The 13,277-nt window shown below is 39.2% G+C and overlaps 1 protein-coding gene across 1 annotated transcript; it reads right to left on the reverse strand.

Annotated features, from left to right (window-relative positions):
* Positions 1 to 569: 569 nt before the first annotated feature.
* On the reverse strand, positions 570 to 12,632 carry dtl (denticleless E3 ubiquitin protein ligase homolog (Drosophila)). The gene is made up of 15 exons (XM_055149250.1): positions 12,433 to 12,632; positions 11,262 to 11,393; positions 10,447 to 10,539; positions 10,200 to 10,261; positions 9,446 to 9,566; positions 9,094 to 9,159; positions 8,100 to 8,215; positions 7,953 to 8,026; positions 6,410 to 6,516; positions 6,085 to 6,189; positions 5,073 to 5,185; positions 4,890 to 4,979; positions 4,654 to 4,777; positions 2,110 to 2,672; positions 570 to 937 (listed from the first exon to the last, which is right to left on the reverse strand). Exons 1-15 carry the CDS (start codon positions 12,482 to 12,484, stop codon positions 872 to 874), a joined length of 1,884 nt encoding a protein of 627 aa, XP_055005225.1. The 5' UTR covers positions 12,485 to 12,632; the 3' UTR covers positions 570 to 871.
* Between the last annotated feature and the right edge of the window lie 645 nt (positions 12,633 to 13,277).

Raw genomic sequence — 13,277 nt, forward strand, 5'->3', positions numbered from 1 at the left:
AGCTGAGAAACGTCTTCAACCAAATAAACTTTTGTACACTTGACAAACTGATTTTCTCTTTTTGCCACTCTAACAGCTTCCATGCCATCGCATGTCGCATGTTAGTGGCTTGCTGCTATTGCCTGTGTCACTGTCACTTTCACTCAGAGACAAGGACTCTTCTTTCATATAAACTTGGGCATTTCCTCTTGTCTTTCTTTTCCTTCCCTCTGGCATACTTGTTAAACTTCCTTCTGATTGCAAAATAACTGGAGAAACACGTTAGACGTTAGACCCACTGGGAGATGGAGAATTAAGCTACTGTTAGTCTCACCGCCATACCCAAATGATAATATAAAAGAAAGTTATACCATTTAAGGTTAAAATTACATTCTACTGTCAAAATAAATTGTGGTATCGGAATATGTATAGAGTAGAGTATCAAGTCTATTCCTTCATATCGCAACCAGGTTTGAAATGTGGGTTCACTGACAACACTAGTCCTAGCTTAATATTTAGAATTGACATATTAAAATGATGTCAACTTTCAGATATCACTGAGACAAAATACAAAACCACATCCCGTTAAATAAGATCTGTCTTCAACAGTTTATCACATAGCAATAAACCAAAATAACATTCTTCCATACAAACAGCTTCATTGATAACTCTAAATACAAAAAGTATATACAAAAAAACATACAGGTTATGTACAGTCAAATGTATGTAACTAAACTGAACAGACAGCAAAAGATGAGCCATTCAAATACTTTCACAGCAGGAATTACATTGGCCAATCTTGTACTGGTGCAGTCAATAATGTGTCCAAAAATGACATTAAATTGTTTTAAAATAACGCTAAAATATGCATATTTGACGGCAGGGAAAGCGGTCACTCCGATGTCGGCTTGGTGAAATATGTGGATATTTTCTTCATAGATTGTGGTGAGCAAGTGGTCTGAAAAAAGAAAAGTGGTAAGATAAGTTGGAGGTTTGACACTGTAAATTAATTATTGTTCTTTCTGACATAGATATGTAAAATTCAAAGGGGCCTGTAATTGATTTTTCCCATGTATTTGAGCAAAATATGTCCTGCCCAAGTACAGATCTATTGTATATGCAGCTCTTGGGGTCAAAGTAAGTCTATGTACTGTCTGCATCTAAGTATAGAGTATTTTACTGTCCGAGTATCGGGAAGTACATGTTAGCAGGCTATTTGTTGTCAGCTTTACCGTTGTTGTCAAAATTCACACTGGTTGCAGTTGTTAAAAGTGTTTTTTCACGTATTTAAAATAGTAAAAATCTGGTAGAGTGCATTTAAATCAAGACATTTTATCTATGATACTACAATTGAAAATCCAGTCTGCCTGCATTCCACACGGAGTGGTTTTGTGATAGAAGTGCTTTCCTCACAGGGTTGGGTCAGTGTTTGTAGATATGGGTTGACACTCATTGAAAAGTCCTTGGAACTACCTTATTCATGGTTTAGTCTAATCTTAGATCATATTTAGCCCTAAATTAGGCCTGATAAAAAATATAAAAATTAGCAAGGCTGCAACTAATGATTATCTGAGGAACCAACTGGAACCAGGGTCAGAAGGAGCCAAAAGAGCCTCCAGATAGTGCGTTAGCTCTGTCCACTCATATATACGGTCTATGGTCAGCGATTCATTTTTCAGTTAGACTAGTCAAAATAAGTATATCTTTTGTACATACATTTCATATCTGATGTTTTTATTTTAATAATGCCACTATGTGCTAAAACACTGTCTGTATAGTCTGTATAGTCCAGATGATGAGTATGATCAAAAGCATTGATTAGTTCTGCAACAACCACTGTGACTAGACATCCAGAACTCTGCTGCCATATCCTGGTTTAGTCCTGGTTTAGTGTGACAGTTCTGTTTAGCTGCTTATGACGGAAAGATTTTATTCCACACTCTCCTCTTTTAATGTCAATTTTATCATGATTATTTATGTTTTGACTTGTTTATGTTGTACTTTAATGTCTTATTCTGTAAAGCACTCTAATGAGTTTATTACTTTGTGTACACATTGTGTCACACAAATAAACATGCCTTGCCCATCTTATTATTGTTTGTTAACATCTCATTGCTCTGGATAACTCACCGAAGGGCCTGGCGTCCTCCCGTCTGCCGTGCGCGGGCTGCTCTGACTATGCCTCATCTTGTGGCCCATCGCAGACAGCCAGTTCCCCCCTGCACTGGGCCTGAGGTTCTCTTTACCCTTAGAAGGTCCCGTGTTCTCTCCCTCAGTCGCGCTCTTTTCACAGCAGAGCCCTGCTACAACTCGGCTTTTCTTAGCTGGATTCAACTCTGCTATGCATCCACACTGTTCCGCATCGCTACAACAAGACGGTCCACTGGCCTCCAGCCTGCGTTTTGCCCGTTGCTCTGTAGGGGGAGTAGAGGCATTGTTTTGATGACTCAGGACTTGAGAAGCTGAAAGACTGGGAGATCCGTGACCAGGAGAGAGCCACTGCTTGATGGAGGTGGGCGTTTTGGGGTGGGGGGCGGAGGTTTTGAGGGAGGGCAAGGGGGAGGTGGTGGTAGACGGGAAGGGGAGCGCAGCGCTGTTGGAGGCACAGGAGGCCTGTCTGGGAGAAGACAGGCCGACCAGGCGGTGTATGCGTGGGATTTTGGCCGGAGTCGTCTCAGCTCGGGTTAAATGTTCTAAACACAAAAGGAAAATATAGGAGTAAATAAAAATCTACATTGAAAGAAATAGGGAACAATTTAATTTGGCTACAAACCCATTTTGTATGCTTTTACTAAGGATAGTGATACAGACTTATGAGTCAAAATGGAACTAGAAGAGAGTTATAGGGCAATATGTTTAGACAAACATATCAGTCACAGCAGGCCAAATATTGAATGCCAGTATCGACTCAAAAAATCCACATGATCCATCACTAACCTTTACTAGGTTGTTCTAAATAATGCCAACAGACACTAATAAATACCAAAACTTATATTGAGACTGTCAATATAACAGTACTGTCACATAATAGGACAAAACTGGACATCTTCTGGATTGTTTAAATAAAAGTTCTGACTTTGGTCAAAACAACCAAACAAAAAAAACAGTAATAGTAAAGGAATTAAAACAGTCAAATGTTTAAAGTTGTGTGTTGTTGTTTTTTTAAATCATAATGAAGAGAAATTTTTAATTTTCAGTAATTTGTCACTCCACAACCACAAGGGTCCAGACCAACAGGTTGAGAACTGCTACAATAAAATAAAAATTACACTATTTTGTAAACAGAATTGAATTATATAACTACTAAAACAGCAGTGTAGTCTCTGTAGGTATATTTGCCTTAAAATGCTTGTCACCAAATCATGACTTTTCCTGGAATGTTCCACAATATAACTTTTATTCCCATAGCACCAAACAAGCAAAGCACATCTCCATGGAGACAAGCAGGTGGTGGACATGGTGTGAAGTGATTCTTCTATATTTTAGTGCTTCATTTTATTGACCATTCACTTTGTGTGATACTTTAGTGGTTCCCAACTTTTTGTCTTGAGTATCCCCTAAGCGTTGTCTCACAGTCAGAGAACTCCTTATTAACGAGATAAATCTGTACTTTCCCAAATATAACTATGTGATTTTCTTGTTTTAATAACATTTACAAAATTACCCTAAATGTACTACTACATTTTACATTCAAATACCATTCAATAACACCTTTCTTTTTGTTCTAAAATAATTCAAGTACCCCATACACTTAGTTGGAAAACACTATGATACTTGACATTTCTGATGGATTTCAGAAATCTTATCTGACTGTCACCATAATAATAAATAATCTATGTTTATATTAGGGATGGGCATTCGATGAAATTTTCTTAATCGATCGTCGGAAGAATTAACGATCGATTATCGATTAATCATTAACGTTTTTATATTAAAATGATCATCATTATTATTACTATCTGCCTACTAATGTGTATAAATAAATTCAACTTTACGACATATAAACCGTAACGACACTAGAGCCACATCAGCCCGTTTGAAATTATAATGTGTTTAATGCAGTTTTGCGCAACTCTCACAGAAACGAAACTTAAAACCGCATCGCTAATTTGCATAAACTCAGCGAAGATAAAACTACAGCTCTTGTGTCGCTGATGCGGTCAACTTCTGTCAGATTAGAAGACATGATTCAGTGGAATACAGGTTAGTGTGACCATATTTGCGTTTGTCAAAATCAGGACACCGTACGGGAGGAGGGGGGTGGGGACTCGTCATCAACCTTGCGCGACTCTCACCTGGCAAAACTTTTTCCCACTGGACACCGAAACATATGTGCTGCTTTATACACTGTGCACATGGACTCACACTTGTCCCGAACGTAACGGAAAGCGTGGAATTTCTTGTACAAATCATCGTTAAATACGCATTTGTGCTTCGGTACGCTGCAGACTGACCGACTGTTTGTGTTTGCTCGCTCCTTCTGAGTGCAGAGAGACACATGTACGGACCCCTGTTTGGTCACGCTACGCACAGCAAACTGCATTCAGTTTGTCGATTAAAATTAACGTAATCGATGAAATTCTTAATGATCAATTATCGATTAATCATGCCCATCCCTAGTTTATATTTGTCAATATCACATTAAAAGGTTTAGTTTAATGTTTGAGGACTGACTTGTTGGAGATTTGGGGTGAGCCCGGCCCACGAGGTTAGTCTCTCCCAAACGTGACTCCGCCTCTTCACCTTGTCTGTGCAGACGCCAGATACGCACAGTGTGGTCGTCCGAGCAAGATGCAATCTGCAGAAAGAGAAGGTGAAGGGAAAGAGGGAGAGTGCAGAAAGAGAGAACCTTTGTTTATTCTTTCTTATTATTAGGTCCAGTAAAGACTGCTTTGTTGCACTGCTTTTACCTTGGTGAAGTCTGTAGGGCACCATGACACAGACGTGACCTCCTCACTGTGGCCCTGGAGCATCATGGGAGGATGGGAGGGAGAGGATATCTGAAGAAATACAGACATATTTCCACACATACATATCTTCATGGAGTAACCAAGGCTAAGAGCTCCCCGTCATGGTACGGTTTACGTGCATACCTTCCAGATGTAGGCATGGTTGTCACTGGAGCCACTAGCCAAGAACTGGTCATCAGGGCTCACTGTGGACTTGATGTAGAAGGAAGAGTTCTGGTGACCACTGAATACAGCCACTGTGAGGAACAATTACATTATATCATTTACATTGAGAACCGTTAGCATTATAAAAGAAACAAAACCAGCTATCAGTAGCATATGTACATCCAAATGCTATTTAATACTAAAAAAGGAAAAAAGTAAGCCAAATAATTATTAGAGTAGTATTAGTTGTCAAATTTGAACCAAAAATGTAATATTTTGACTAGGGCTACCCAAAAATTTGAAATTACAATTTGAGGCAGTGCAATTATTAGGGATGCACTGATCCAGTGTTTTCTGTTCCAATACTGACGCTGATACTTTGCCTTAAATGTCTGCCAATATCTGATATCAACTGATACCAGTGCAGTAACAGAATACAGCATGTATTTCCACTGAACACAAATGGCCTAAAGTAAAAAAAAAAAAAAGAAAAGATTCAAATGTGTTTTGAAACTAGAGAACATCTCTGTCTGCATGTCCAAAGCTCAAACTGCTCTGTTCCACCTTGTGAGGTCAGGAAGTGGTTTTTAAGGGTTAGTTTTTAAGTTAACAGCTTCTTTTACCTTCCAGACCAAAGGACACGAGTAAGGAACTGTTGGATTGTGTGAAATGTTTGTTTTTCCTGTATCCATGGTGCAAGAGGCTAGCTAAGGAGTGAACTATGGACATTTGAGACACAATAAGCTTTTTTCACCAAATGTGACAGCAAATGTGGCACAAGACTTTCCAGAGGAAAGACTTTGAGGGAATGAACAATTTAATTACCAACAGAAACAATATCATCAATAAAGTCTCTCTCTCAAACTGACAAAATAAATGAACCAACCAAATGAACAATTATATGAACTAAAGTATATTTAACTTTACAGTGCCCTCTAGTGGCTAATAGTAAGTAAGCAAAGCAGTGTTCAATTCCATGCTGAGCTCTTACCTGGAGAGGTTTTGACCCCGGTGACATTAAACATGTAAATATTGTCATCAGTGCAGTTACACATCACACTGGATCTGGTGGAGTCCAACACCAGCCCAGAATAACCTACAACCACATAGACACATGAGTAAAGCCAGAGGACAGGACATTCATCAATCTGCTTCAATACTACGTATGGAAAATCAGATACTACTACAGATACTCATTTAAGCTGGTATCGATACTAAAAACATCCCACTCACAGGACAGAAATGGGTTATTGAGTCTATTCCTTCCTACTGAAATCTGAAATGTTAGTATGATGACAACACTAGTGTGTACAGACCTAGTCTCATGCGCAAGCTGGACCCGGGGTAGGGGAAGGTCTGCAGTGGCACAGGGTCTTGGCGATGGGCAGAGTAGTTCTTCCTCAAGTCCCACATCTTTACGACACTGTGGAGACATTTTTCATAAGACAATCAGGAGAATTAAAGGGTCCATTTTACTTTCTTTTCTGATCTGTGGATTTTCTGATAATGTTTCCTCACTGCAAACCTGGAGGTGGCAAAGGAGAAATTCAATTTGTCAACTGGACAAAAGTTTATTTTGGTTGAACAAGTTGCTGCTTCTTCAGTTCTGGTCAGATGCTGGTGGACACTTCCTTATATCTGCCTGAAGGGAGAAGCCAACAACACTGGAATTACTCTGAATCTTACACCCTACTTGTTTACAGGTTCTGTTATTAGTTAGGCCAATTGAACTGCAGTGTGTGAGTGTGAGAGTCATATTAGCAGAATCATTCAGGGTTATAACGGGTGCTTTCACATCTCTGGATCTGACCTGGCTATCCCTATTGTCTGAGGGTAGAGCCTCTTTAACTCCCCTCTCAAAACAATTCTTTTCTCTGGCTAAGATCTGTACCTCACTGTCCTCAAAGGAGTGGCCCGAGGCTTTTAGGTGGAGACGTATGACAGATTGCAGATCTGCAGGCCGATATAAGGCAGTGTCCACCAGTGACCTAAATAAACGTTTGTTCAATTTACAAATTAAATTTCTCCTTTACCATGGATTCTACCTGGACAACTGAGGGGTTTTACACACATAGCTGTACTTGTGTTTGTTTCATTCATACATGTTTAACACTCAAATCCTGCATATTTAGAGTTTTTGTCTCAAACAGAAAACACTCACTTGCACCTTGTGATGTCTTGGAGGAACAGAGCATTTTGAGCTTTGGAGATTTAGACTGACTAATAATGCAGGACTATTGAAACATGTGTGAATGAAACAAAAATACCTCCACAAAAACAGAGAAACCTGGAGTAACAACAGTTTATCATGGCTTAAAGCTCCAGTTTTGCATAATACAGGACCTAAATAAGACATTGTGCTATTTGATGATATCTATAGCATGTGTGGATTATTGTGTTATATTTTGGACATTTTAAATTGCAATAGAGCCGATTTGGGATTGTCTCTTTACAGTATGTCACAGTAAAGGACCAGGCCCCTCTGAATGGTGAATAAATAATCTTAAAGAGCATGTTTTTCAATTTGAGAAAAATACCTAACTAGTAATTTTTCAGACAAGCATTGATTAGATTACAGTTCATGTTTTAATAATAGGATTCTGTTCAAAGTGCAAGTAGAAAAAAATAGGACAATGAACTGCCAACTAATACAAGAATCACATTTCAGAACATGTTTGTACAAATCGAAACTACAGGGTTAGCAGTTTTTATGCAGAATAATAAGAAAACGATTTTGTTGTTTGTGGATGAAATTATGGTACTTCAAAATAGGAGCATTTGTGATTTGTTAATTGCATCCACTCATACCCAAATACAAAATTCAAATATGTCTTCCAGCTGTAATCTGGAGTTTCTTACCCGTCCACGGCACCAGAGGAGATGAGCGTGTGCTGATCCTGAAACAGCACCACAGTCACACTCTGCTGGCTGTCCTACACAACAACACAGAACATTTATCAAGTGTAAGCATAAAACACAATTTGCATGTAATGAGTGAGCTCGTACCACACTGGGAGCCATGCCTCGAGCACTGCCTCTCTTCTTCTTGGTTTTCTGCACAGAGTTTGGTTCGGCCTTGTTATGAGCACCACTGATCTGCTTCACCTGTTTGTAGTAGCCATCTGAAAATAGTATGATAAAAAAGTAATAAAAGTATGATAATGATTTTTTCCTTTCAGGAGCGTATCAGAATACAAAGCACCCGAGTTATTCCTGCACACAGGTCTAGAGGTTGAAGACCTTTCTGATCTGTGATTGTTGTTGATAATGGTTTCCTCATCAGAAACATACCTGGATTGTGTTTTGTTTTCTTCACATATTTAACACACAAACCCTGCATACTTAGGCTGAGTTCTTCTCTCAAACTGAAAACACTCCACCTTGTGATGTCATGTAGTAATACAGGAAGTGCTCCAGTGTTTTTAAATTCCATAAACCTTCACTAGAATAATTTGGATTATTTCAGTCCTGGAATTGCCAATCTCTACTGAATTAAAAGATATCACAGGGTGGAACAGAGCATTTAGAGCTTTGGAGATATAGACAGACAATAATAAATGGTTACTCAAAAATGCGATTGAAACAAAACAACTCCAGGTCTGTTTTTGAGGAGCTAACAACATTCTAACATGGCTTAAAGTCAATTTTGAGTAATATAGGACCTTTAAAAGCTTTTAACTTTGGTACCAGTGCACCGGTATAGCAGATTATTGTACGTTTTTTGTTTTGTGCAAGTTTGAATAGTAATGATTATAAATAATAATGCAAAGCATTACTATATCACTTTTCAAGACATCCTTTTTACACACAGTCATACTAGGCTAGGTGAGTAGTATCTTATTTAAATATCCAAACATTTTGGTTTTCCCATCCAAATACTAATGAACAGTGTAAAAATATGATCTATGAATATCATTAATTTTGTAATACTACAAAAATCATGGTATATCTTTAATGCATGCAAGTTTAGGAGGAGCAGTACATGTTTACTGCACAATACCTTTCTTGCTGCAGCGTGTGTCCCACACCATTATGTTTCCGTCTCTGGCTCCGGTGCAGAAAACAGCTGTGATGGGAAACAAGGAAGTTTATATGTAGCATTACGTAAGAGCAAGGGATATCATCATAATATATTCAAATAAATAAATTCAAACATTCTATTGTAGAACCAGAGAAATATCTGTTTGCTTTTTGTTTGTTCCATAAACTTGATATATTACTTTATCTTTAAATACATCAAGATAATAGAACATAAAAACAAAAAAGAAATCCAGTAATGGCATTTTAGTGTGCATGTACACACATAGCCACTGAGTTTTATAGAATGTTATAAGATCAAGTTTAGGCAGTACCTTTGTCGTGAGGGGTAAAGCCCACAGACTTAAGGCTGCAGAGGTGACCCCTGAAGCTGCCCAGTAACTCCCCCGAACGGACGTCCCACAGCCGGGCCATCTGGTCCCCTGCAGCGGTAACCTGGAGCCACCGCACAGCAGCACATCATCAACACATCACCAACACAACGCCACAGACAATGGAGGTCAAGAACTAATGCTGAATGGAATTATGAACCAAAATATATTTTATGTCCTGTACACTTTATAAAGTCATGCAAATTTGACTTTTCCACCATGTTGTTCCCTCATCCAGGCCTCTCCTGGGCCTCCTTCGAACGCTGCTTGTGGTTAGCAGCACAATTCCATCCAATGCTCAGCCCACAAGCCTATGTCATTTTCCAATAATATACAAGATACGAATACAAAACAATGCACAACAACTTCACAAACCTGATGCAATGTGCAGTAGTTTCATTAGCGAGATGCATGCCAATTGTAATGTGATCGTGCTCTGAAGGGGGAGTGACATAGCTTGGGGAGCAAAGAGTGGACTCTCAGTGTCAAAAAACTAAACTGAAACATCAATACGTTTTCAGCAAATATAGCATTTTCAAAACCATATTAAAGTTAACATATGGTGATCTCAGTATGTTGTGTGTGAACAATTAATATCTCACAGAAGTGTAATCTCCTCTCCTTTAAACACAAGGAGCAATAACACAATTATACAGAAGTGTCAGCAAAATGTAAAAGCATCCTGCAGTGTACATACCAGCTGAGGCTCTCCTGGGACCCAGGCAATGTCAAAGACGGCATTCTCATGTGCTAACCACTCTGCAACATAATTATTAATAGTTTAATTGTTATGGACAGTGCATGGAAATGACCATACATAGAACATGCTAAAAACATTTGGAATTGCAGTTAAGAGCTAATTTCATCTATTGTCCCACATTCTCTGCCACTGCCATGGGCCCCTTAAACCAGTTTAAGTGTGTTCTCAGACTCGGACGACACACCTTTGAGCAGCACGTTGTCCCTGTTCTCTGTGTTGTAAACTCGGACAATGCCCTCTTCATTGGCCACAGCCAGCACATTCTGTAGGTTAGCCGCTGGAAATACAATTCAAACAAATAGTTTATGAACCATTGGAATAAAATATCACTTATTGCTTCAGTTTACTGTCTCAACAGTTCCTTTGCTTGGAATATCCATAGTATGGCATTACACTTTTGTCTCTCCCTGGAAGCAAGAAGGACCTACTCCTAGCCCTAATTACAATTATAACTTGATGATGGTCTATATTTATTTATTGACTTGTTTAAAGATGAACAGTGTAACATTACAAGTATGGAGCCTGCCACTTGCCTGGCAAGGACAGAATTATGCTTTTTTTTTTTTTTTTTTATACATGAGACTGGTCAACACGCCCTAAGCGGGGATCAAACACAGTTGTGCAGTCAGGTTTGTTTATTTCAGTGAGATGATCATCTATCAGTTTGAACTAAATCAAACTTCTGCCAAATCAGATGAACAGACTTTAATGCTCTGTTCATTCTTTCTGCATAAATGTGCAATGATTTTCAAGCTCCTGTAACCAGATTTTTTTTGATACGACCATGTGTGTCACCTAAATAAATCTATCCAATAATATATCACTGTTTTTCTCTGAAACTACTACTAATCAACTACTAAAGCCTAGATGTATAATAATTATATAATATATAATATAATATAACACATTTTGAATTCTAGTCATTGAACTCAGGAAGATATTCCACTCAAGATATTCTGCTCTGGTGCCATCAGATAGTGAGCTTGTCTTCTTCCTTACCAGAGGAGAAGGCTAGTCCAAACGGAGGTACAGTGTCACCCAGGTTACCGTAGGAGACGTGCTCATCGTGTCGCACACAGCTGTACCCCGACAGCAGGAAGCCCAGAGGGGGAGAGGGCTGAGCAGGCAGAGCTGAAGGGTTGACAACATACAAGAGGGTTAGAAAAACACGTAGTAAGTACAGTGTGTTGTCTGGGCAAGTGCAGTTGATATTTTGCACCAGTATCAGCTAGTGACAATAAAACTTAGACATGTCTGTGAGTTGGGCCGGTCATCTTAGCTTTGACTGAACACTTTAATGTGACTACACAGCTTTTTGGGGGGTTTGCAGCCTTCACTCCGGTGAGCAGCTCCTTTTACCTTTTGTTCAACAGAGATTGGCAATTCCAGGGTTGAAATTATCAAAATTATTCTAGTGAAAGTGTGGAGTTTAAAACCACAGCAGATCACTTCTTGTATTACCACCGACTGTATATAAATACAAAGTGAAACAGTATTTCCTGTTTGAGAGAAGAATTCAGCTTAAATATTTAGGATGTGTGTGTTAAACATGTGTGAATGAAACAAAACACAACTCCAGGTCTGTTTTTGATGTGGAAACAACATAGATTTAAAATTGTAATATAAATTTAATATGGGCCCAAATATCATAATATTGGTTATCAATTCATAGCCCTGGTTTAGATCTGATGGTACTTGGTAGGTCAAATATAACTATTAGATATTTTAATCAACACAGTACTAAGGGCGCATGAACAGTGATGACAGCAGACACTGGGACTGGACACATAGCGCACAGAGGCCATTTTAGAACGTCCCAAACAACAGGAATAGTGACGATTTGAAAATGAGACTTCAGTGAGTCTATCTGTACTCAGATCCACTGTCCATACAGTTCATGAACATGCAATGTCGATGTGTTCGAGCGGATAAACAACTTTGGAATACGTTAGAACAGTTTCCCTTGTAGTCACTGCTGGGGCAGTACTTTTGATCATTTGATTACTTTGAGAAACATTTAGACCAGAGTATGACAACTATGATGAATACAACAAAGACACTATGTGCATGCTGAATACAGGATTTCTCAAATATTAGTGGTAAAGGACCGGTGAGGGAGCACAAAGAGAGGACTGCATGTACTTTACACTGTACCATTCTGACATCTCACCGTTCTGTCTCCGTCTGCCCAACTGCGCGTCGACCGTGGAACGAAAAATCATGTCTTCGCCTCAGAGTCGGGTTATTGTGGTCTTTTGGTCCGTAAATGCTGTAGAAAGCGGCAGATTGAGCCCAGTTCTTGGGGCAGATCGTGTGTATTTCCCGCGAACAGATGAGCCGTGCACCAGACCGAAAGCCCCGCTCAGCCCGCCGTACGATCCCATTGGACAGCGCTCACGTCCGGTCTCCGCCCAGCCCGCTTCCTCCGCCCATGTGGAACGACTGAATTAAATCATTTCAAAGGGTGATCATTAGGGTTTTGTGTCTTTGTCCACTGGGTTTAGTAAATATTTAAAGGTATGTGACATTTAAAGGCACGTCAACTGCATGATTCCATGGAAATAATTAAGTGGAATATTATAATCAAAAGCAACAACAATTGAACCATGGAAACAAGCCGGATGAGGCCCTCAAGTAAGAGTTAGGTTTGTGGAATTGCAAAGCCACTAAGTACCGCAGACTGTATAAAGATATATAGGTACAAGGCCATGTGTTTTTCAGTGCAATAAAACTGAATTTAAAACAAATTAACAAAAATGTTATTATAGTAAAACGTTTCGTACTGTGACTTTAATCCACACATGCAAATGCCCAAATCCAAGATTACAGTAAAAGTGGAATAGAAAGAAGCTCCAACTGCCTCTTTGCAGATCTGACCTGTACCGTGGACAGTGGCCTCACCTGCTTGTTTCCATGGAGATAAAGTGTAATACTATGCTGTGAAACATGCAGACAAACAGGTGCCAGACCCTTCAATAGAAAGTTACATAGTGTATCCGTTATTTTAATAGATCC

This window comes from Boleophthalmus pectinirostris, unplaced genomic scaffold, assembly GCF_026225935.1.
Source record: "Boleophthalmus pectinirostris isolate CB_2022bp ecotype Guang Dong unplaced genomic scaffold, ASM2622593v1 HiC_scaffold_13, whole genome shotgun sequence".
In the NCBI taxonomy this organism is placed as follows: Eukaryota; Metazoa; Chordata; class Actinopteri; order Gobiiformes; family Gobiidae; genus Boleophthalmus; species Boleophthalmus pectinirostris.